Source organism: Bemisia tabaci, chromosome 10, assembly GCF_918797505.1.
Source record: "Bemisia tabaci chromosome 10, PGI_BMITA_v3".
In the NCBI taxonomy this organism is placed as follows: Eukaryota; Metazoa; Arthropoda; class Insecta; order Hemiptera; family Aleyrodidae; genus Bemisia; species Bemisia tabaci.
In genome coordinates, this window is record NC_092802.1 from 36,563,691 (window position 1) to 36,589,379 (window position 25,689).

At 40.3% G+C, this 25,689-nt stretch overlaps 2 protein-coding genes across 3 annotated transcripts in view; both read right to left on the reverse strand.

Moving 5' to 3' along the window:
• Tk (Tachykinin) overlaps nt 1–24,916 on the reverse strand; it is a 225,298-nt gene extending 200,382 nt beyond the window's left edge. Inside the window, exons 1-2 of one of the 2 annotated variants that reach the window (XM_019045752.2) lie at nt 24,760–24,916; nt 4,115–4,162 (exon numbers count right to left, since the gene is read on the reverse strand). The gene's annotated coding sequence lies outside the window, so the exon portion shown is untranslated. The remainder of the gene's footprint in view (nt 1–4,114; nt 4,163–24,759) is intronic. The other variant, XM_019045753.2, reaches the window with a different exon arrangement.
• On the reverse strand, nt 9,682–10,071 carry LOC109033219 (uncharacterized). The gene has a single exon (XM_019045742.2). It carries the CDS (start codon nt 10,069–10,071, stop codon nt 9,682–9,684), a length of 390 nt encoding a protein of 129 aa, XP_018901287.2.
• Nucleotides 24,917–25,689: the final 773 nt, after the last annotated feature.

Consider the following 25,689-nt stretch of genomic DNA (forward strand, 5'->3'; position numbering starts at 1 on the left):
CACTGTTTGGCGCAATGCGTGAAGTATTCCTACAGTCTTGCAGGCGCCATTATGAGTTTGACACCGACCGTGCTCATTAAATTTGACACGGAACCACCAATATTTAAAAAACACACATTATATTATTATTCTCCTTTGATAAATTGATACATATTTTTCCCCATCAATTTAAATGAGAATAATCAATGCAGAGTGTGCAAACATTTCAAAATCATGAGTTAAAAAACGCTGACTATGCGAGTATAAATCCATTAAAGCCTAACAGAGCGGAGCAGGCGTGCTGCCAGCGCGAGAGGCTCACTGGCGCCTACAAACCTAAGTGGATACTTCACGCATTGCACAATGCTTGAAGTATCCACTTAGGTTTGTAGGCGCCAATGCGCGCTCCGCGCTGGCCGCCCGCCCGCCGTGCGGCGGCGCCTGAAGCAACTATTTCACAACAGAGGTGTTGCACAGTATTATACGAAATTGAACGTATTAAGAATGACAGGCATCCTTTAAAAGTACAGATCTTTCCTCGCAAAATAAATCAGGATACTTATCGTACACAGGAAAAATCTAAGAGCCTTTAGCTGAGGCAAATATAGAGGTTTATCCGGTTCAGGTATAACAAGGTGGGAATTTCTTGAAAGATAATTAAGTCCTGTTACACCAAAGAGGTGTTGAGAGTTTTAGTGAATTTTGTCTCAGCTCCCCCATTTTTACCAAAACTCTCAACTATTATATTATTCTCCGTTGGACCAAACAGACAAAACAAAAAAAAACAAGCAAACCCTCATTCTTCCAAGACATTATACATTTCCATCCAAAAACGTCGTGAGCAATGGTCGTTTGTATTTACATGTGGGCCTACAACTTTGGGTCTCAACTGGCACGTGGACCAAAACTCCCGTGCCGAAAAAACGCGTGGACGTAAATTACTGGAAAAAACAGGTGCGCGGACAAAAATCGTTGACGAAATGTCCATATACCCATCTGGACTAATGCATCAGAATGGATAAATTCGCACCTTGTCCACTGGTCGATTGTAACATAAAATTTTCTATTTATATTTCAGAACGAAATCATCTTTAATACGGGAAGATATGTACAAGGTCTGAAGGGGAATTGATCTGGGTCAAATCTGGATACATATAAATGGAATAGATCGTATTTGATACATCAAACGGGGGAGATTGTATTGATATCGATTGGTCCAAAACATAAACGGAAGCCTCAAAAGTCAATTGAGTAATCTGACAGAACGGGTCTTTTGTGAAGGATTTTTGACTCGCACGAGTACTAATTGGCCAAGTACAGTGAAATTGCCCCGAAATTTCTCATTACCAGCTTTCCTGACAAATTTCTTAAAATTATGGTTCGCGATTGTATTCTATTATTTAGAAACAAACGATACATAAATCCATTCTCGAATCCAATCCATTAGACACGCGAGACGCCCAGATAAATCCGACATGCAGGGAAAATAGAGAATATGATAACACCCGCGTTACGTCCATGCTCTAGCCATCCTTCGAGTGAAGGGGAGGAACCCAAAATCTTCGCTTCTCATGAAGAGACTCTGATAGGTTTCTGGGACTAGGCGGTATTATCAGAGAAGTGTGGGAGATGATATGGTTGCATGTGGAAAAGTAAGACCTGTGTCGGCTGGACCCCAATCGAATTCCTTTCATTTCCTTTATGCGAGTTGCTTTTAATCTCATTTGCATCACTTGTAGAAAAATAAATTTGTAATTACAACATCTCTTTCCCATTAGTCTTTTTACATTGTTAACGTAGTAATTTCTGAATTTATAGGTAAGAAAAAGTATTACACTTAGCTTCAATAAAAATAAAAAAACTGACGCTCAGAAAACTTACAAGAACTGAGTCGTCGTGCACACGCTATTTATTAGTCGTTCATATGCTTGCGGTATAGCGCACTCTAGTAGCGGGCAACCAAACTACGCTCCAACAGCAACTAGCTTTGCCACCGTGCTGACAGAGCGCACTAGTAACGCAGCACACAACCACGCATACAGCGATAGAAATCGGACTTCAGGGATTTTTTTAATTTCTCAACCTTTAATTTTTATTGAAGATTCTATTCACAACCACATTCTAGGCGACATAGACTAAATTATGCGAGTGAATGCGTAATCTGACTTGACTCAAAGTGACGTGAAAAAAGTCACGTTACTTAAAGTCACTCCGTAAGGAGTATAGATTCCACTCCGCAGTCCGCATTCATATCACTCCTGGTTTTTGGGTGTTAAAAGGATTTCACAAAAAAAAAAAAAAAAAAAAAAAAAAAAAAAAAAAAAAAAAAAAAAAAAGTGTATCCGACGTTTAGGACTTAACTCTAGGTACACTAAAAAGGAAGCATTGAAACAAAATAAGCCTCCTTAGGAGGTTTTGAAAAATTTGTGTGTGTAATTTATTAAGGACATCCATAATATGAGGTAGGAATTAAATGATGCACATGAACATTAAATTACAAAAAAAGAAGAAGAAAAAATAAACTAACTTTTGCCGTAAAAGAAGAAATATCGATGAAAATCTAACTTGTCTTCACGTTGGATACCACTATTTTAGCTCACAGGAGGGGATTTTGCCTACACTGCCAGGTGAAAGCGAACTCCACAAAGAGCAATCTTAGCATCTTTCCAGCTTTCACCTACATCGCATCGTTTTCCTAGATACATTTACTGCCCTGGACGGGCGGGAGGGGGGGATGTCCCAGAAAATTCTGAAATTTAAATACCTCGAAAGTAATTCTGAGCTGTTATTTTTGAACATTCTTGGAAAATCGACTTCTAAACAACACAGGAAGGTTACTTATAGTTAAGTACTTCAGGTTTTAAAGTTATGTTGCCAAAATATAATCCTCTGAAGTTATAGTTAAATCTTCCTAACTGGATGTTATCAAGTAGAACTGATTCACGAAGGGCCTTAATTGGGTGTTCAAATTGTGGGGGAGGGTGGGGGGACGGCTCCCCCTACTTCGCTATAGTTCCGCCCCATGGTGACGTCATAGCTGTTTTTATCTCAAAACCAACGGTTGAACTGATGACCCCATTGAGAATCCTGATTACAATATACTCGCTAAATGATGGTGCATTACGCGCCGGTACAATATTCTCGCCTACTTGCGTCGTTCCTCTGAAGAAAGAAGACTTTTGCTTTAATTTGGTTAGCGAACCCGCGATACCCGACGGTTCGGCAATTTTTTCAGGGCCCCGGAAATGAAAGGTGTTATGGATGACGGGCGTCCTGAGTTTTATCGGACAGGTTAAAAATTTCGCCTCTCGTCGAGGTTTGGAAAATAAATGAGAATGAGGGTCGCCTAAGAAAAGAAGGACAAAGACGTTTTCCCGGTGGTGTTTTTATTAAGGTTTTTTTTTTTTTTTTTTTTTTTTTTTTTTTTTTTTTTTTTTTTTTACCGTTTGAGAAACCTTTTTTATTTTCTGCCTCGCTAAGGAAAAACGCCGTATGAGCCTTCAGGCGTTGCAAAATTTCCTTTGATAAAACACGACTTTCCTGGTAAATTTAGGTATGAATGGTTTTCTACCAATTCTTCACATTATCTTGTTCGCGATTTATCCTGAGGTTTTTGAAAACATTAAGGAAAATATTCATATTTTTCCTAAATAATAAGAATTTTATGGGAGACACTTTGGCAACCCTCGAATTTTTTCACGGTGCGGCGTATTGTGAAACGATCGCTAATAGGGGAGATTGGACATAAAATATTTGGCTAAAAGTTTAAAATTTTGTGTTTATTTCGTCACAAATTTATTTCCAATGGGTATTTCTGAAAGGAAATTTCACGAAAGAACCATTAGAGCCATTTTCAAAGTTTTTTGTTGAATATTTTTTAAAATATAAGCTTTCAACATTTCCAGATTTTGTCCGACTTCTACTACTGACTCGTTCGGTATGCTGCGTTTCTCTTTATTAGCGCGGCAGTTTTTAGAACTGTTTTTATTTTCATAACTAAAAAGCAATATTTAGAAGAAATATGGTGGTGTGCTTGTCTTGTCAATTATCGAATTTAGCCCTATAACTACTTAGGGTTAAAGTTAGTTTTAGAACATTAAGGCGAGAGTCATTACTATAAGGCATTTCATCCTACCTGGAAAATTTTGCGAATTCGATAATCTTCTTGATAGCTTCGCAGAACCTGTAATCAAAGGAAATAAAATGTTCATTTTTTTTTGTGAAGAAAAAAGTAATTTTGATATGAAATTCCAGGTAAAATAGACAGCAGTGCGATTAAGGCGCATAATGTTCCAATAAAAATTTCACTCATACAATTATTGGACCGCCTTTCGGAGGAAGGAACCACCATTACCGACTCATTTTAAAAACAACATTTATGATATTGGTTTCCCTATGCAAAAATATTTTTTTGTGGAAAAGCCAGAGATAGTGGTTCCTTCTTGAAAAATGTAATCCGATTATTTTTCAATTAAAAAGTCACCACTATTTTTTCCCCGAAAATTTCTGATAACTAATATCTGTAAGTACTTGAGAGAGAATCATACAGATATGACATTGACAAATTCCGGAAGTTTGATCTTCCGACATCAATGTTAGTGAAATTACCCCACAACGTACGCCATTTTTGATTCTTAAGAGCTCCATGAAACTCAAGATGTCGGAGGAGCCAATCAAAATCGGCCCCGCCCCAATGTGGCAATATCAAGTTACTCTAAATTCAGCCAATGACGAGCTAGGCTGGCCGAAGTCTTCATTGGCTGACTGATTCGGCCAGTAGTGACGACTTAAGCCGGCCGATTGGTCAATGACGACTTTAGCCGGCCGATTGGGCCAATGACGGCTTAGATCGGCCGAAGTGTTTATTGGCGTAATCAGCCGACCAATGAAGTCAGTGGCCGGCCATTTTGGCAAATGCCGGCCGAAGTGTTTATTGGCGTAATCAGCCGACCAATGAAGTCAGTGGCCGGCCATTTTGGCAAATGCCGCCCGAAGTGTTTATTGGCGTAATCCGCCGACCAATGAAGTCAGTGGCCTGCCATTTTGGAAAATGCATGTGTAAGGTGTGCATTTTTGCGTGTAGCATTCTTTGAGCAGCCAATGACCAATAGCCAAAATCGAAGCCGATCGCAAGGTTCCGCCAAACGACACTGAAGAGATGCTGCTAGCAACATGCAATGGAAATTTCCTTATAAATAATCCCTGGTCAGTGGTCATATCTACATTGAGCAACATTCTTTTGACTTTAAGCCGCAGATGTAAACGAAATTTTATTCAATGCACAAAGGAGCTAGGAAAGTAAAAAAGGTAGATAAAAATAATTTTTAAAAGGAAAATTTACTCACATAAAAAATATCCACATGGATTTCAAAAATGAATAGGGCCACAAGGGCAAGAATATAAGAAAAACAAGTTGGACTGGAACCTATCTATTAAAGGAGATTCTGAACCACCACAAGCAAGATAAGCGTTGTTGCAGTTTCACTGTCGATAGGCAAAGCAGCTTCGCTGAGGCAGCCAGAATTCTGAGGGTCTCGTGGTTCAGGGTTGCAATATTTCATGAAAAATTAAATCTAATTTCAGAAACATAAGAAAAATATTGAAAAATATTTTTAGAAATTTAATGCAAAATTATATGAAAGGGGACGGGGCGGGGTTTTCCTTTTGGTGCTTTCTAGTGCGTGGTGCATGCCCAGCCCCGGAAAATATGTTTCATATTTTTCACAACTTTGCGAAATTTCATGAAATATTTCCCGGAAATTTTCAATATTTCATATTTTTCATTTCACCCGTGCAACCCCGGAAGCATCCCATACTCCATTCCGTAGCATGAAGAGGTCCAGGACTCAACAACTTTGTTTTTTTTTTTCCTTTTTTCGGCGCCATGCAACATTTACTTATGCACATCTGTCACTCTCTCTGAGAGTGCATGGTCGGCTAGAACGGATAATGCCTGTTTGCGGAGTTAATGAGGCTACGAGGAGAGGTAAGTTTCCTCCTGAAATGTACAAGTGCTTCCCACTACCGAGGAAAAGGCTGTCGTCTTAGGGGAAAACACCATATGAACATACACACGTTGCCAAATTTACTCCGAGAAAATACTTAATTTTGAGAATAATTATGCATATTTTCCATCGAAAATTTCAAACACTTTAAATAAAATCACAATCGAAATTCTCTGAATATTCGGAGGAAAATTATCGAAAAATTTCCCAGGAAATTCTATATTTTTCTGATGAGGTTTGGCAACGTCCAAAGGCTCATACGGCGTTCTTCCTCAGCTCGATAGAGGGGCAGTTCAGTTCATGTCATGCGACTTAAAAAGTTTGAATGTTGCAGTGGCAAAGAGAAAACTTCAGTTCTGCTCATAATCTACGGTGAAACTCCCAATCCCCGCTTCTCATTTGCAGTGTTTTAAAATTTCCGGACTTATTTTAATTTCCTACAGAAACGGTTTCACCTACAAAATAATTCTCATTAAACAAGCAGAGTATTGAACACGGGAGCGAGGCTCCGCACTCGAACCTCGCCAACAACACACTGATTTCCATTGGCTCCCAGCGTCCGATCGGTCACACGCAGCGCACCAATCCCGAGCCACTTTTGCGCGGGAAGTTCAAATTCACTCTTCCCGGCTCCCGCCACTTTCAAATCAGCAAAGACGGTGCTCCCGCCAATTCCTCGCCGCCTGGCGCCTGGCCAATCACGAATTTAGGAACGAGCTCGTGGCACCGCTCTCAAACCGGGCCAGTTTTAACGCACCAGCCAGTTGTAATACTATTATAATGAATGAATATTTGAATGATTGAGAATGAGAGATTGGAAATTTCCGTGAAATATTTCTTAAAATTTTACGCGGCTATGAAATATTTCATATTTTTCAGGGCCAGAGTGTGCAACCTGTACTCAAGCACACGAAAATGGAAGAAAGTCGTAACTTTTACACTTTGTGGAGCATGAAAAGGAGCCGGTATTTTTTAATATCTTTCATTTATTTCTGAACTTTCATGAAATATCTCACGTGAAATTTCAAGATTTTATTTTTCATGAAATTTTGCCACCCTGACCGATACGCCTCGCCATCATAATTCACAGGTTCTCTACATGGATTGTATTTAGCAAAAAGGAACCAGGGCGATTACAGTGTTTTCAAACTCGTGCATCTTCCTCTTTTCTTTTAAAATACTTAATTCAAATTCACACAATTATTTTCCTCTAAAATTAACAATTTTCTGATGAGAAGAAATAACAAATTGCTACTCTGAGATTTTTTAGATCATTGTGAAGAAATTACATTTTTTCAACACATTAATCACGCTGGTTCCTTTTTACTAAATTCGATCTACATCATAATGCATAATTACATAATTAGAATCAGCTATGAATGTGGCAGCACTGTCTGATCTACATCTCCTGACCTATTACCAGCCAACTAGGCTGATTCTAGATCAGGAACAGCTACCAAAAGTCAGTAAGTGATCAACATTGTTTAATGGTTCAATCACTTCGACTTCAACCGAAAATAGAAGCGAGATGAAGGTGTGTTTTCCGATTATTAAATAACTATTCGCTCTCTCTAGTGGACGCCATGGATTCGATCGGGAAAAAAACGAGAATCGATCGACAAATAATTGAAAAAACCGGTGTCGATTCGACAGACATGAATAGATCGAAAAATAAAAGCGCGAGTCATGACCACGATTTGATCGATAGTGAATAGATGGACAATCAAACCCGTGTTAACCCATGAGCCAATTGATAACTCAGCGAATCAATGGATAACCCCCAGTCAGTTGATCGGGAAGCCCGTGAATTGTTCGGATTTCCTCAATCTGTTCATGTTTATATTTTCAAATTGATGTCGCTCGAATCGGTAGTTATAATCTTTTGTCGAATGGTTCACGTCAATCCATACCCACCCCTCCTCCCTAGGATGTTCGTTGTCAATGCAGCAAAGCAACGGTTGTACAAGTGAAATGAAAAATAAGTAAAATTGGAAATTTCCGTGAAGTATTTCATGAAATTTTGCGAGGCTATGAAATATTTCATATTTTTCAGGGGCTTGCGTATGCAACCCGCACTCAAACTCACAAAAATAGGAGAAAGTCACAATCTACACATTTTGCGAAATTTAAAAAGGAACCGGTATATTTTGAAATATCTTTCATAAATTTCTGAAGTTTCATGAAATATTTCACGTGAAACTTCAAGATCTTATATGCAACCCACACTCAAATTCACAAGAAAGGAAAAAGTCACAATCTACACATTTTGCGAAACTTGAAAAGGAACCGGTATTCTTAAATATCTTCCATATATTTCTGAAACTTCATGAAATATTTCACGTGGAACTTCAAGATTTTATTTAACATGAAATTTGCCACCCTGCGAGAGTGTCGGAGTCGTCTTCATAGTGTGATGCGCCTTCAATCCAGTTAGCGGCGCCGGTAGTCGAATAGTTATCGCAAATAACGCTCGCATTGCATTTGGTGCAATGCGAGAAGTATTCATGCAGTCTTGTAGGCGCTAATATGCGTTTGACGCCGACCGCACTGTTTGGCGCAATGCGTGAAGTATTTCTGCAGTCTTGCAGGCGCCAATATGAGTTTGAAACCGACCGCACCGTGTTCGGCGCGATTACTCGAACTCACATTAGGATAGTCACGGCCACGGCATCGAACAATGGGGCTTAAAAGGCCCATATCGTGTTTCGACGCCACATGCGCAGTCCAACGTTGCCTCATTTTTCCCGATAAAATATTTTTTCTGAGAAAAGTTAGGAAAGTTTTCTAGTGTTCGCTTTTTTAGATTAAATGGACCATTAAACTTCGCATCTTTTTTTGCGCTCAAGCCAACTTTAAAGCGCTAAAGTCAAGAAAAACCCGAAAATACCCCCAATTTGACCCTATCCCTCCCTCCCCTGGGTTCAGCACGACTCGGATTTCATGGGGGCTTTTTTGTGCAATTTTCGATCGAAACAGGCTTTCGAAACGATTTTTTCGAAGTGAACGATTACGAAATGATCGCTCGATCGTTTCGTACGAACCAACGAGCGAAATATCGGTTCGGGGACAATCCTACCTGCGACGGGATGTTACCAGGTTAGGTTACCTACCTACCTCACCGTTGATATTTAACCCCCAAAAAAGCCAAAATTTCAAAAATTGGAAATATCAGTCGGTGGACCTAAATTCACAACCAACGTATTTAGTTATTTTCAACTTATATCCACATTCGGTAATGTATCAGATATTTATTCCAAGAGATCCTCTACTTTTCGGTGAACACTCATCTAAATGATGACTACCACTGCCAAGCATAACCAAAGTGTCCTACATTCTTAATGACGAATAAGACAAAATACCTCGGTTCATTCGATTGTTCGATATCCGACCATTAGGAGCACGAGACCTTTTTATGACAGACTTTTTCACCCTATAACCTATAACTCCCTTCCCTAAAGCAAGAGGGGTGCAGAACTGCTCCGCTTAGTATGGCGATAGCGGAGATTTGAGAAAGTGTAGTAACTGCCATAGGTCACAACATCAGCTAATGATATCATATATTATATAAACTATTTGGTTGAGATTGCGTAAGAGACAGATGGAGAAGGGAATTGGTAAACTGTTGGCTCAGAATGTGGTGGCCCTGAAAAGGGCCGTTTTAAAAGAATAGATGTTGGCAAGATAACTGATGAGCAGTTTACTTGCCGCTATTATACTTGGTCACTGCTTTCGTACCTTCAGACACTGCATGTTTGGCCAGTTCGCCAGGTAGGATAAGGCGGACAGCGGTTTGAATGCATCGGGAAGACAAGGTTCTTGATGATATTTTAGTCAGTTTACCGGCTTCGATGGCAAGACGTTCGAACATGTCCATAACGAAATTGTGCATTATTTCCATGGAAGCTTTCGATATGCGTACATCAGGGTGAACTTGTTTTAGCACCGCCAGAATAGAGCGTTTAAGCGTGTAAACTGGCTTCTTCCTTCGTTTTCCATCCTTGTTCAATTTTGGAGCTTTAGCCGCAACCTTAGTTGGTTTCTCCTCCTTCGTCGGCTGATTCTTCTTTGCTTTCTTGGAACGGGCCATTGGAATAGAAGATGTTGCTAGCAGAGAAGATGGATTTGGCTGTGTTTGAATCTGAAGGAACGCACGGCACGAGTTTAGGACTGTATCTGAGTTACAGCGGTCAAAGTCCACTATTTATATGATTCGCGATCACCATGCGACCAATGGGCTGCGCATATCTCCGGATCTCCGTCCCGCGCGCGGCACGAGATACCAGGGACAAAGGACGCTACTGATCCTTGCCATCCTATTGGTCCGCGCTCTCGACGCGGTGCTGCTAGCTGCTATGCCACTAAAGCTTGTCGCGACGTAACACCTTCAACCTTCAATCCTTCACAACTATGAACTATTAAGGTTCTTTTCTTTTTTTCTCGGGCCTTATTTGAATTTCATACACTGGATGCTTTGACTTCCATGTTAATTTTCATAACTATAAGAACATTTGTTGCCTGTGTAAGTAGAACTTATCAACAACTTATCTCTGATTCAAAGCTAGGCTCCAACATACCGTGAAATGAACGACATTCGCAACGAATCAGCACGCGTTAGCAACAAGTCTCGGGCGGGAAATGCCGCTATTGGCTCGCTCAAAATTATCTGAAGCGAGGGGAATCCTATTTATACACCCTTGAATTTTGGTGGCCCTAGTTGACGTGCCTCCTGACTAATCATAATTGCTTCGGATTACAACGAGTTTCATTTTCAGCATCAAGATAGTATAGTATCATTTCTCTACGCTCCCAAGAGTGCCTTGTAATTCCTCTTTCATCATGGGTACACCAAATAAGTCTTCCTCTTCAAAGTCGCAATCTGGAGACCCAGGAGTTCCGCCTACGGGGAGGCAGTCCATCGTCAACGCTTTAACCAAGGAATTTGACCTGCCTAGCTTGGAAGATCTTCCTGATTCCGAAAATCCGTCGGTTCCAGCGTACATCTCTATTCTAAAAGGTCTTGTCGAACATATGCCTGCACCCGTCGAAATTTCTCGGAGTCACGCCTGGGATCACGTTGTCAAGAAAGCGCAAGATTCATACCCAATTCAATACCCCATACAACAGCAATTCCGCTTGTTCACAATCGCCATGCGGGACATAGTCTTGCCACAGCTCATACCTCGAGTTTGTGAGCAGGTACAACTTCTTGCGGAATGGGACGCGCAGTTTGGCCGACACAAAAAACCCGCCGTTATCCGAAGTGTCGCATACACCTTATTGACTGACGAACTGAAGGACACGTTCTCTATTCCTTCTAATCGGACGCTCACTTTCCTTCTATTCCAACACTGTGTCGATCACTGCGCGACCATTATTAGCGAAAATATCTCCACTGAAGATCCACTCAACATTAAATGAAATCAACAGAAGTGAATCAACGTAGCCAGCAACTAAAACGGCCCTTTTCAGGGCCACCAAACGATATGAGCCCAATAGAGAAACCACACATATTATATTTTCCTTTAATACATATTATTTTTAATCAATTAAAATGAGAATAAGCCATACAGAGCGTTGCAAACATTTCAAAATCATGAGTTGAAAAACGCTGACTCCGCCAGATTAAATATTAGAGCCTACTACAAACCGGAGCTGCGACGCACTGGCGCCTGCAAACCTAACAGGGATACTTCACGCATTGCGCAACGCGTGAAGTATCCCTGTTAGGTTTGTAGGCGCCAATGCGCGTTTCGTGCTGGCTGCCCGCCTGCCGCAACGCAGCTTGCCACGGCGCTTGAAGCAACTATTTCACACCAGAGGTATTGCACAGTATCATACGAAACTGAAGGCGCTCTAATATATTAGGAATGGCAGGCATCCATCAAAAGTACGGAGCTCTCCTCGAAAAATAAATCAAGATACTACGGCCCAGAAAGAGAGCAGTGGTCCAAAAACTTACTAAGTCCTAGCATCCGTAATTAGTGACGTTTAGCATACACTTTATCGCCTGGCTGTGAGTTGCTTAATCGCCATCGGCTATAAAAGGCTATAAGAAATTGTGTATAGTCGGCTGTAAAAGCTATTGGAAATCTTACAGCTGGGCGTAGGTCCATGGTATTTTAGAACACAGATTCTACTGCCAATTTTTACCAGGGTACGCTTTTTTACTATTACACAAAATCTTTTTAAATTGTTACATTCAACAAAGCTGGAAATTTTTTGAAATTTCAACTCCATTTGGGCGCATTTTGAAGCTTTTCTGACGAAAATTTTAGGAATGAACACGGTGGTGGGTGTTTACATTTAAGACTCTACATTAAAGGAGATAAGTATCTTCGACGGTCTCAAACTTCTTCTTTTCTCGCACTTTCTCATCTTCTGTCTTCTTTTTTCTTCTCTCTTTTCCTCCTTTTTTTTGCTCTCGGGGGGATGGGGCTTTAGCCCCCCAAGCCCCCCCTCCCTCGCTACGTGCCTGTCGAACACGAGGTGTTTAAATGGGAAATGCCGCCAGATGACGTCACTAGGCGGTGCATTTTCTCACTTCCTATCTATCTATTTTCATACTATTTCCCTTATCAGAAGAAAAGTGTAAAAAGCACTGTGAAATCAGCTCCTTAAGCACTTTCAGATGAAGCAATAAAATAAATTGCATGCAAATTCTCCATTGACAAAGGGTGTCCTTCAGTGGCGTGGCGTGAATTGCGATATATCGATTGTTATGCCGTTTAAACGAATGGAAAAGGATCGATAAACAGGGTGTTCGCAGCGAACACCTTAATAATCGATTCTTTACCATAGATTTAAATGGTGTAACAATCGATATATCGAAATTCACGCCACGTCAATGGTGTCCTTCCATTAGCTTGGCAATGGTGGAAGCTTCACAACTAGATGGGTGAGGGATTTGAGCTTAAGCGTCTTGAGATGAGTCTTAAGATGTTTAAGTCTAAAAATCTTAAGGAAATGGTTAAAACTTTCATCTGAAGTAAATATCTTTTGAAAGGAAGTTTGGCGACATTCGAATGCTTTTAGGGCATTTTTCCTTAGCAGAGAATTTTAAACATCTCATAGTCATTGTCATTGAAGTAAAAACAGTTTTAAATGAGAATCTGCGCGTTACCTTGATAGTTCGTTGGAATTTAGAATGAGACGCCGGCAAAAAAACGCCTTCAATGCATTGAATAGGCACACCGAGCTCTTAGGAGGTCGAATAGTGGTATCACGCCAAACAGCACATTTTTAACGGTACGTATAATAGACCGTGTAGTTTTCGGGTGATACCACTATTCGACCTCCTAAGAGCTCGGTGTGCCTATTCAATTCATTGAAGGCGTTTTTTGCCGGCGAATTTAGGGGGTCGAATAGTGGTATCACGCTAAACAGCACATTTTTAACGGTACGTATAATAGACCGTGTAGTTTTCGGGTGATATTTTCGGCAGTTAAAAATTACTTAACTTTGATTGATTGATTTAAAGATAATAATAAAAAAACCGATAACCTGAGAGAACTTAATTCAAATTAAAAATCTCCAATTTTTCAACCATCGATTTTCATTGTGGGTCGCGGTGGTTATTGTTAAAATATGAGAAACTTTTTGGAAAATCTGTGTTTTTTTTTCAAAAAAGGAAAAATAATAAAATGAATATACCGGTAATTTTTTAACAATCTGCATGCATAATCGAGATTCAACTCCACCAATAATCCTCGAAAAACATCTCAAACCTATTCCTTCTTCTTGTTGCGAACTCCCCAGCCGATAAGCTAACGTCCCCCTAGCACCAGTATTCTTTCCCTTACGGACCCAACTACAGCTACAGGTACATTTGTTTCTGCCTGTTCCTCGCTCGTTCTGGCTGGAAGCGAGAAAAAGGCTTGACATTCTAATTAATTTCTTAATCCCGCCTACTTTTGCCGCACGTATTGAAACCGCGCTCCGATGTTGCCAGATGAGGCTAGAAATGCACACGAACCCCAATGTGCTTCTCCGCGAGTAAAACCGTCTACATTTCGAATTGCACATCGTTGCGAGACGCAGCTTCAGTTAAAATCGATAGAGGAGCTCCATTTATCACTCACCGATTTCACGCGCTAAGCCCTTTTGAAAAATTTTACGCGCGCACCAAGGAAGAGCAATGACACGCGTTGCCACAAAGTAGCTCAACCAGGGAAAATAATACAAAATGGGATGTAATTTTAGTCCATGCGTTGTGATGAAATGATTTTGTCCTATTCTTTTCCGACTTCTTTTTCGGTACCACACAATCTAAGCAGGGAATAAATCTTCACGTCAATTGGGGCACAAGTTTTTCCAAGTGACAATGAAGTAAAATAAAACTATAGATTTAAAATAATGAGCCGTTATTGACTAGAATATGTTCGTAACTTCTCATCTTCGCTTTACTTCTATGAAATACGAGGGGGCTATGTCCCCTGGCCGCTACGCGGCCCAACCACGAGGGTGCGCGCTTCGCGCTCTCGTAGGCCCGCGTCGATAAAAGAACGACAAAAAAAAAATGAAAAAATTGTCATACCCGACTCTCAATTGTCCAATCTCCTTCTGGCCAGGGGCGATTGGACCAATAAAAATCAAATGAAAAAATCGGCATTTATTTCAAATTTCTCGCCAAGACTGAAACAAAACGGGAAGGAGTGTCTCGTCGCTTTTGGATTTTCTGTAGCAAAGGAGCATACCTTTGATTCACTTACCCAACTAACGGACCAAGACTCAATATTTCCCGCTTACTTACTTCAATTTTCCGCTAAATTTGAAATTCCCGCCATTTTTCATTGGCAGGAACTTCAAATTTTGCCCCCCTTTCTAAGCTTTCCGATCTCCTCTAATATAAAAAAACCTGGGTCCTATTTTCAAATTCTAATTACAGCGGGCTCATTTAGGGACTGTCACCTGTCGATACCCGCAAAAATCATGGAAATCCGTCAAGTAGATAGCTCAAACGAACTATGACAAAAAATAAAAAATTACATTGTTTAAATGGGAGAATTTGCAACTTTACCACGTAATATAAAAAAACCTGAGTCATATTTTCAAAATCTGAATAAAGCGGGCTCATTTAGAAACAATTGCCTGTCGATAACCGCAAAAATCATGAAAATCGGCCCGGTAGAACACTGGAACTAAGCGTTACCAGATACGCAAATTCAAGAGGTCTTATGGAGCTTATATATATGATTCGATAATAATAAAATAAAAAAGAAAAAGTCAACTGTTACTTGAAAAAAAAAACTTTTGATTGAGTCAAAGATGATAGTTTTTTCCAGTAAATATTCCCTCCCGAGATGACGTAATGTCGATATAAACATCGGAATAGAAAAAATAATTACATTTCGACACAATGAATGGCACATTTTGCCTGAAACTCCAGAGGAAGCACTTTTTCGAAAACATCACCATTTAATTATAACGAATACATTTGGGCAATCAGCGTACTGGCTCCAGTGGCGTGGCGAGAATGATCGATTATCGATATTTTCCCATTTGAAGGTATGCTGAAGAATCGATCATCAAGGTGTTCGTTGCGAACACCCTGTAAATCGATCTTTTTCCATAGGTTTAAATGGCAGATCAATCGATATATCGCAAAGCACGCCACGCCACTGGTTGGCTCGCGGACTCCACGAGGCCGCGACGCGCGACGGATGGGAGGTGACGCGAAACTTCGCGTGGGCGATCGAAAAAAAACCCTTCAATTTCGTAAGAGGCAACCCGCTGAACCTCAACATTGATGAACATCAACCCTGTAAGGGTACAACGGAGATCCTGGGACACCGCGACCGAGGAATGCCCTTTCTCCACCCAGCGCTTCATTCTCAATTTAAAATCAAAATTTTCTGGAAAATTTGAACAAAAATGTCAAAAGGTACTTTTTTCAATTTTACATAAAGTTAGTATTAAAGTGATCTTAAGACTCCATGAATTATAACAAAACAATTTGGTATCTGTTTATTTAGCCACGGCTCATTTAGCCACGTGGCGAACTGCAACAAAAATTGTTGTAAATTGCCACAAACTCTGGGTGCTGTGTGGCTGAATGAAACAAGAAAAATTAGTGTGGCTAAATTCAACAAAAATTGTTGCAGTTAGCCACAACCTTTGGAATGGCCTACCGAATTCAGAAAAAAAAAAAATTGTTATTTATCCTCCCATTCTTATTTTACTGCAGTGTAAGTGATTTTATTGAAGATCTGAAATAGATTAAAAAGAAAAAACAACCATTCGTATGTATTGAAAACAATTTTTTTTTAAAAATAATTTTACCATCCTCCTTACGCTGAAATACATGAAAATCTACTAATAGGAAAATATCCGAAGGAATTATTGCATCCAGCTCTCCTTCCTTAGATAAGGTCATTAGGTTAGGTTAGGTTAGGTTAGGTTAGGTTAGGTTAGGTTAGGTTAGGGCAAGTTCGTTTCGATTAGGTCCAGTAACGCTGCAATGCAGATACCTGGTTTTATCCTTTGGCCTTGTGGCTAACTGCTACATAATTTGTTGCACTTTGCCACGTTTGCCACACTAATTATGTTCTTGTTTCGTTTAGTCACATAGCACCTAAAATCTGTGGCAAGATGCAACATTTTTTGTTGCATTTTGCCATGTGACTAAATGAGCTGTGGCTAAATGAAACGTGATCAACAATTTTTTTGAAAAAATGACCTGTAGATCCCGAGCAAAGGTACTCTAAAGTTGACTGAATTATGTGGGGCCAGCGTAGGCCTTCCGTGCCACCAATCGAATATTAAAGCGTGGAAAATGTAAATTAAAAGATTTACAGTTGGTTTCATAGAATAAGACACTGCTTTCAGCGTCCACTCGGAGGATGCAATACCCCACACGTCCGGTCCTTAAAAGAGACCATTTCTTCCGCGTAAAAGCTCCGTGACAGCGAGTTAAATAATCCTTAACCTACGTCAGCCGAGACCTGAAAGGTTGAGGTTTAAAAAAGCGAATCAAGTGCAAAAAGGCGTTCCGCCCCCCGAACCCCCCCCCCCTCCTGAAAAAACCCCACAACGCCTCCTGAAACGAGACCCATTAGCCGGGGGTCTAACGACTCTTAAACTTAAGGGAATCTGACGTATCGCTTGATAGTCCCTTTGGAGAGTCCGGACTAGTTTTATCGGAGAATCCGCGTTTTTGCCTCTTACGATCCGGATAGGGAAATTAATTTGCCTCTAAGTCACTTTATGAGCCATAAAAATAACCCTGGGTGTCCGATATAATTATTCCGGCGCGCTCATTGGAGGAGCGGGAGTTTAAACTCCGGAACTTTGAAACAATGATGGAAAAAACTTCCCGGAAGTTCATGTCGAGTAACCTCCCGCGAGCTTTTAAAATTTCCGTCTATTTAATGGAGTCTTTTTTAGTGGCGGATCTAGCAATTTGGCAACACCGGATTTCCTCCATTTAAACCTACGCTAAATAATCGAGTCTTGTCGGAGCACCTGACCCCTCCAAGGATCGATATATTTCCATAGGTTTAAATGGAGAAACGACAGTGTTGCCAATTTGCTAGATCCGCCAATGGTCTTTTTGATTTGACAACAACTGAAATGTTGAGGTCGGACTCGCGAAAATATATCGCGAATCCATCTTCAATATCATTTCCTGTCAATTTTCTTTAAGAATTTGGACTCTGGATTTTTTAGAGACTCTGGAGACTTTTTTCATAGTGTTTTGTAAACAATTAAAGTGTTTGAGTCAATTTTGCAACCTTGGAATGGAGTTACGTTCCTTCGTACGGGAAACGATGGATTACGGCGCACAGTGGGTCGAGTCAGCGGGAGCGGTCGGACATGATTTAAAAATAAGTTTAAAAGCGTATATCTTCATTAATATGAAATGTTGATGTTATAAAAGTAATTTCATTGGTTTCCTTGTAAAATTTTCTATGAAAACCACCCCTAAAAATTAAAATCCTGACGAGATAAACGTACAATTTTACAATTTTCGTGGAAAGTTTCATGTCCACCTTCTCCCAAAGACTCGATCCACTGTGCGGCGTCCTTCCGTAGCATGGAAGTTAAAAGCGTTATACCAATGAGCATTTCTGCCTCGCTAAGGAAAAACATCGCACAGGCCCTCAGGCGTTCTTTCCTACAGGAAAAAAAATAGACTTACTGAGGAGATTCTGAATAGTTGTTTCCCAATTTTTCAGGAAATTTTTCTCACAATTTACTCTTATATACGTGAAAAATTCAAGGGAAAATATGCATAACTTTCCTTAAAAACAAATATTTTGTCGGAGAAAATTTGGCAACATTTGAATGCTGATACGGCGTTCTTCCTTAGCACGGCACCATTCTGCGTCGTTATACTTAAGCTGCCGCGCTAAGGAAGAACGCCGTATGAACCTTCAGGCGTTGCCAAATTTCCTTAGATAAAACAAGACTTTCCCGGTAAACTTATGAATATTTTCCTTCCAATTTTTCAGTTAATGCTGTTTACAATTTTATGTAAAGTTTCTGAAAATTTCAAGGAAATATATTCATAACCTTCCTCAAAAATAAACATTTTACTGAAGGAAATGTGGCAACTCTCGAATGTTTATACGGCGTTTTTCCTTAGCACGGCACCATTCTGGGTCTTTACTTATGCATTTCTGCGGCTTTCACGAGCCTCTCGTGTACTCTATGGTCAATAGCGGCCGATTCGATTACACGGTACGTCGCTCCTCTGACGTAAGGACATACCTCGATTACAACATGAGCCCTATTCTCCGTATAATCCTATGCATTCCTGGGCTCATGTGGAATTAGTGATACGCCCTTACGTCAGAGGTGCGGCGAATGCTGCCACAACTGCCACAGGCACGCGGCAAGGGCGCATCCATAAATTATGTTGAGCTCTTTTCGACTTGGACCAAAGCTGTCGTGCTAAGGAAGAACGCCGTATGAACATTCGAGAGTTGCCAATTTTCTTTGATAAAATGTGTATTTTTGACGACATTCATGCACATTGTTCTTTGAAATTTTCAGATGTTATAGCTTGAATTGCGTATAAAATTGTCTGAAAATTTTGGGGGAAAATATTCACAATTTTCCCAGTAAATTCAGTTTGTATCGAAGGAAACTTGGCAACGTCTGAAGGCTCATACGGCGTTCTTCCTTAGTACGGCAGAAAGGCTATCGATAAAAATTGGGTCGATTTGCGGCGTGGGTTTCAAATTTTCGTAGTTGTGGCAATTTCCCAGTGAAAAATTTCCAAAAAGGACAACGTTTTCATTTCGTGCTGCAAAGTGATGAAAGTCTTTCAAGATAAAGTATCGACAGTGAAACTACCAAATTACGTATCTCGTTTGCGATGTTTGAATGGACCGCGTTTAACAGAAAGGAACCAAGCCACATCAGCTATATTGCCAACTTTAAAAGTTTTTACAAGAGAACGACACAAGAGAACCAGAATATTTTGAGGAATTTGCTTCGCGCTATTCAGAAAATTCATTAAAATTCGCAAAAAAATCCGCACAACCGTTTCCGAGTAAAAATTCAAAATGCGCAGTTAAATTTGGCGACATCTGATGTGGCTTGGCTCCTCTCTGCTTAACGCGGTCCAAATATCCCCGCTGTAATTTTATTTTTTTGAAGGAGAACAAATCCATAACATTCGTTAAGATTTTCACAGATTTTTCTTCTCACAGATGAGAGAAATCATGGAGGTTTTCAAGAATTGAAGTTGAGTAGGGTTCCATTTAAAAAATAAAGAATGACAGGAACTTAGCAACGTAGCAAACCGAGAAACGTGGTCTGGTAGGTTTACCGCGCCGAAATCGCTTGGGTTTGCGCAACTTTGCTGCAGAATTAGTTACTCCGGTCACCACGTCACTAATATCAGTAAATTATTTACTTTTTACTAATTAAAATGTATACAATCGGACAGTCGCAATAAAACAATTGCCGTGAATTTGCTTCGCTCATCCGAAAAATACTCACAGGATATATCGTTCATCACCATCATTTGGACCGCATTCAATAGAAAGGAACCAAGCCACATCAGCTATCGTCAAATTTGACTGTGCAATTTAATTTTTTACGGAAGAACGTTTGTGCGGATTCCTTTGAAAATGTTAAGGTATTTGTTTCGCGCTATGGAGAAAATTCACAGAAATTTGCCCAAAAATCCGCAGAGCCGTTTTCATGTATAAAATTAAATTGCCTAATCAAATTTGGCAACAGCTGATGTGGCTTGGTTCCTTTCTGTTGAAAGCTGTCCATTTACCGAACCAAAGCTCATCAATAATTTTCAGAGCTGAATTCATCCATAGTCAAGAAAATATCTAAATTCTACGTTAACGATAAATTTCAGGGGCTCTCGGAGCTTTCAAGTTAAAAAACTTGGCCCCCGTAGATCCCCAGCAATCTCCTTTTACTTGAGATTTCAATACTTTTGAATTTATGGATGAATTTAGCGGTAAAACTTAGGGTGCGGGGTTATAGGACATTCCGTCAACGATTTTTTGTCCGCGCACCTGTTTTTTCCAGTATTTTACGTCCACGCGTTTTTTCGGCACGGGAGTTTTGGTCCACGTGCCAGTTGAGACCCCAAAGTTAATTGGCCCACATGTAAATACAAGCGACAATTGCTCACGACGTTTTTGGATGGAAATATATAATGTCTTGGAAGAACGAGGGTTTGCTTGGTTTTTTGTTTTGTCTGTTTGGTCCGACGGAGAATAATATATAGTCGAGAGTTTTGGTAAAAATGGAGGAACGTCAATTCCATGAGACAAAATTCACTAAAACTCTCTACGCCTCTTTGGTGTAACAGGACTTAAGTATCTTTCAAGAAATTCCCACCTTGTTATACCTGAACCGGATGAACCTCTATATTTGCCTCAGCTAAAGGCTCTTAGATTTTTCCTGTGTACGATAAGTATCCTGATTTATTTTGCGAGGAAAGATCTGTACTTTTAAAGGATGCCTGTCATTCTTAATACGTTCAATTTCGTATAATACTGTGCAACACCTCTGTTGTGAAATAGTTGCTTCAGGCGCCGCCGCACGACGGGACGGGCGCGAAACGCGCATTGGCGCAATGCTTGAAGTATCCACTTAGGTTTGTAGGCGCCAATGCGCGTTTTTGTGCAATGCGTGAAGTATCCACTTAGGTTTGTAGGCGCCAGTGAGCCTCTCGCGCTGGCAGCACGCTGCTCCGCTCTGTTAGGCTTTAATAGGTATTTATACTCGCATAGTCAGCGTTTTTTAACTCATGATTTTGAAATTTTTGCACACTCTGCATTGATTATTCTCATTTAAATTGATGGGAAAAAAATATGTATCAATTTATCAAAGGAGAATAATAATATAATGTGTGTTTTTTTAAATATTGGTGGTTCCCTGTGAAATTTAATGATTTACAAAGCACTTTAACTTTTTCTTTTACATTTTGTGCTTTTATTGTGCTGCAGCGAGGTGTACGCGCAACGAAACGCTCAAAATTTGACGTATTTGACTCTAAAAGATCGATGTACAAATGGGTTAAAACTAAAGATTGTGTGCTTCTTGGTTTTTTCCCCTCTTTTATTCATTTTTGCAGTTTCTGTCGGCACAACTGCGGCTCATTGAGATTAATGTCGCTTGGAAAAGGTTTTACAAATATTTGTCACGTTTTAAAAATATAAATGTTTTCAAAATGAAGTAATAATTTCGTAAAGAAAAAATAAAAAAATTAAAAAGAAAGTACCTATACATATAAAAGGTATATTGTACATCGAATATTTTAAGGATAGAAATAAAACCAAATATTCACCAATGACAATTTAAAAAGATGATTCAAAAGGAGAAAGTAATAACATTTCATTTAGAAAATGAGCAACCATAACAACACCTCCTTCTCTCTCAATTTCTCATTTCCATATTGTCAATATAATTTTACATACCGACTAAAATATAACGCTTGGACCAAGTCACTGTTGCTTATTTTACGTGTGGGCGTAAACTACTGGACAAAAAAGGTGCGCGGACAAAAAATCGTTGACAAAATGTCCTGAAACCGGGTGCGGGAGTGCCATTTGTTATTAATTTTAGTCTATAACTGTCGACAAAAATCAGAAAAAATCCATTATTTTCTCAAAATATTGAGGGGGCCTGAAGCTCCGAATAAGTCGCTGAAATCTTCCTTTAACTTAAGAGTGCTTAATTTTGAAGCCATCGATGAGTCAAGGCCTAAAAATTAAGGGAGGTTGCCATTTTTTATGAGCTTAGGTCCATAACCGTTGACGAAAATAAATGAGAAAAATGATAGTTTTCAAAAAAAATTAGGGGGTTAGTAGCTTCAATCGAAGGTTTTTTTTCTTATTTGAACATTTCATGTAAGAGAAAACGTCTCGCACTGGCTCAGAGAATATCCTTCCTCGGTCTGACGATTTTACCTTGAGACACCTTTGATGGTAAAAAAGCTGTCAGGCCATCGAACCGGGTCGATTGTTAAATGGATATTGAATGACTTTGATCGATAAATGGACTGCATTTTGCAATTTGCAACCATAAATTCTGGCGCTTCTGGAAAAACACTTATGCGCATAGGAAAACTAATGGAACATGCGTTGTTTTTAAACCGGGCTAGAATATAGTTCCAAATTGCAAAATGTAGTCCAAATAGCATTGCTAAGATAGGGATCTATCGATTAGGATCATTCGATAACGATTCAAATTCAACAATCAACCCGCAGTTCCGACTTTAAATCCTATCTTATACGCGCGGTGGAAAGAGTCAGTCTGTAGATGACGTCTGACATTGTGTTAAAACCTCAAAAGCTTAAATATCCCAAAACATATGCACTAAATTCCATGGGATCCCTCTACAATTGTTGACACTACTTTGATACTGAGAAAAGTTTCAAAAGCGCGAGATAATTTTTAATTAAAGTGCCGTGAGAGACAGTTAGCGCGCTTTCCAATCGAAAACGCCTTCAATTTTGGTGACACTCTACGCATTGCCGCGAAGTTGGTTTAGTTGCTTGATGCAACGGAGCCCACCTAAAATAGACTCGATTTATCACACCGAATAAACTGTATGCTGCCGTATGGATTGCATTTTGCAAAAAGGAACCACTAGCATTGCAATGATGCTAAGATTGTGCAACTTCATATTTTGCAATAAAATTGCGGAAATCGTTAAAAACTATGAAATTTAGATGGTAATTTTTGTCTTAAATTTACAGTTTTTAGCGAGTAAAATAGAAACTATGAATGGGTAATCGAGTTTTTCCTTCAAGACAAAAGAAGTTGCACAATCTTAGCAACATTGCAATGCTAATGGTTCCTTTTTGCAAAATGCAATCAAAATGTACCAAGTACACGCAAATGCGTTCACTTAAGGGGTAGATAGACGTTGTTCCCTCCTACGGTCGACGTATCTTTGTCTATTCTTTGGTGATTTCGTCAGCGTCCATATTTTTAACGTCACGCGATCTCGCGAAGCGTCGAAATTGAAGATTAATGTTACGAATGAGGTCCCACTCGACATGTTTTTAATGTGTAGGAGTTTAAAAGTGGTTTCATTGGGTTTTTCTTGATATTTACTCTGAGGAGCAGCACTGAAAATTTACAACGTGACAAAATAAACGTCAAAATTTGCACTTTTAGTCAAAAATTGCATATGCGAACTTTCCTGATGGTCTGTTCCATTGTGAGAGTATTTTTCCTTGTCAAATTTTCTAGGATTCTGGACTTTAGATCCGAGATACTTTTTTTCCCGGTGTTTACGTAATTATAAATGGGGGGTCCGCAGCTGCCTTACGAAGCGTTACAAGGGGAGGAGGGGAGTTCGAAAATGTCGAAAAAGTGCGTTACGAAAATTCAAGAGATATTTTTTTCTAGTGTTTACGTAATTATAAATTGGGGGGGGGGGGGAGGTCTGGAGCTGCGTTTCGAAGCGTTACAAGGGGAGGAGGGCAGGTGCGGGGTTCAAAACTGTCGAAAAAGTGCGTTACGTAATTAGCGAATGCTCCCCAGAGGGTTGAGAGCACAAGGGTGACAAGTGATGTTTCCGTTCACTGGTGTCGCACTGTGCCACATTATTCAACATTCGACATTTCCGATAATTCCGACATTTTTTGTGATCTTAAGGGGGGAGGGGGCTCCTTAAAGCTTTCACTGGAAAAATTCTCCTGGATCTCTGAGCCCATACTCCGAAAAAATTTGACAAGAAAAAATACTCTTGATTTAATCGGATTTATGCTTGAATCGAGGGCCGAGCCTCAGTCTTTCATTTTAAAACGGATTTCTTTTGATTTAAGCGGAAATTCGATTGAATCAAGAGTATTTTTCCTCGTCAAATTGTCTAGGATTCTGGACTTTAGATCCGAGATACTTTTTTCCCCGGTGTTTACGTAATTATAAATGGGGGGGGGGGGAGGGCCGCAGCTGCCTTACGAAGCGTTACAAGGGGAGAAGGGGAGTTCAAAAATGTCGAAAAAGTGCGTTACGAAAATTGAAGAGACTTTTTTTTCTAGTGTTTACGTAATTATAAATGGGGGGGGGGAGGAGGTCCGGAGCTGCGTTACGAAGCGTTTCAAGGGGCGGAGGGGAGGTGGGGGGGGGGGGCCTCAAAAATGTCGAAAAAGTACATTACGTAAATTCAAGAGATTTTTTTTTCCGAGTGTTTACGTAATTATAAATTGGGGGGAGGTCTGGAGCTGCGTTACAAGGGGAGGAGGGCAGGTGCGAGGTTCAAAATTGTCGAAAAAGTGCGTTACGTAATTAACGGATGCTCCCCAAGAGGTTGAGAGCGCAAGGGTGACAAGTGATGTTTCCGTACCTGGACCTCGGTGAGCGTCGATGACGTCAGACTGCGGTCGTTGAGGGTTGCGTCGCGACAACCACCTGACAGGTGTGGAAGCGTAGCGAGAGAGCGGCAGTTGGATTGAGCCGACGCGGGTTGAGTATGGTTCGGACGCGCCGCAGCCCCCGATTGCATACGCCCCTCCCCCACGCTTCCTACCCCCGAAACACAGCCCCCGCACTCGCCGACCAATCGCGGCCCGGTATCGCGCGCCGCCGAACCGCGTTTCGCACGTTTTGGCGCCACCGACGCACAGTGGATCGAGTCAACTAGACTGCCGTGCTAAGGAAAAACGCCGTATGAACCTTCAGGCGTTGCCAAATATCCTTAGATAAAACACGACTTTCCCGGTAAACTTATGAATATTTTTCATCCAATTTTTCAGATAATTTTTCTCGCAATTTCACCCAAAGTTCCTGAAAATATTATAGAAAAATATTCATAAATTTCCTCAAAAATAGACATTTTAGTGAAGGAAATTTGGCAACTCTCGAATGTTCATACGGCGTTTCTTCCTTAGCACGGCAGTAGAGAGAGTCGGACATAACATTTTTGACTCAAACTGTACATTTTGATGTTGAATTCGTCACATTTTAAATTTAAGGGGTGTTCCTAGATGCAAATTTTATGTGGAAACCAATGCAACCACTTTTAGAACCTCAAAGTTTTGTATAAACGGAGTTATAAGCGTTTAAAGTTTACAAATTTTGTGCGACCTCACCGAATGACTCGTTCCACTGTGCGACGTGATAGGGACCTCGGGGGGCGAAACATTTCAGAGGTTCCGTGATAGGGTATCCGATACGGTGAGAAAAGTTGGTGTCGGGAATAGAGGCAATAAAAGATCAGGGTCGTCCCGGGGGTAAATTGTCAACCCCCCCTCCCCCGCAATCGGTTAATCAGAAA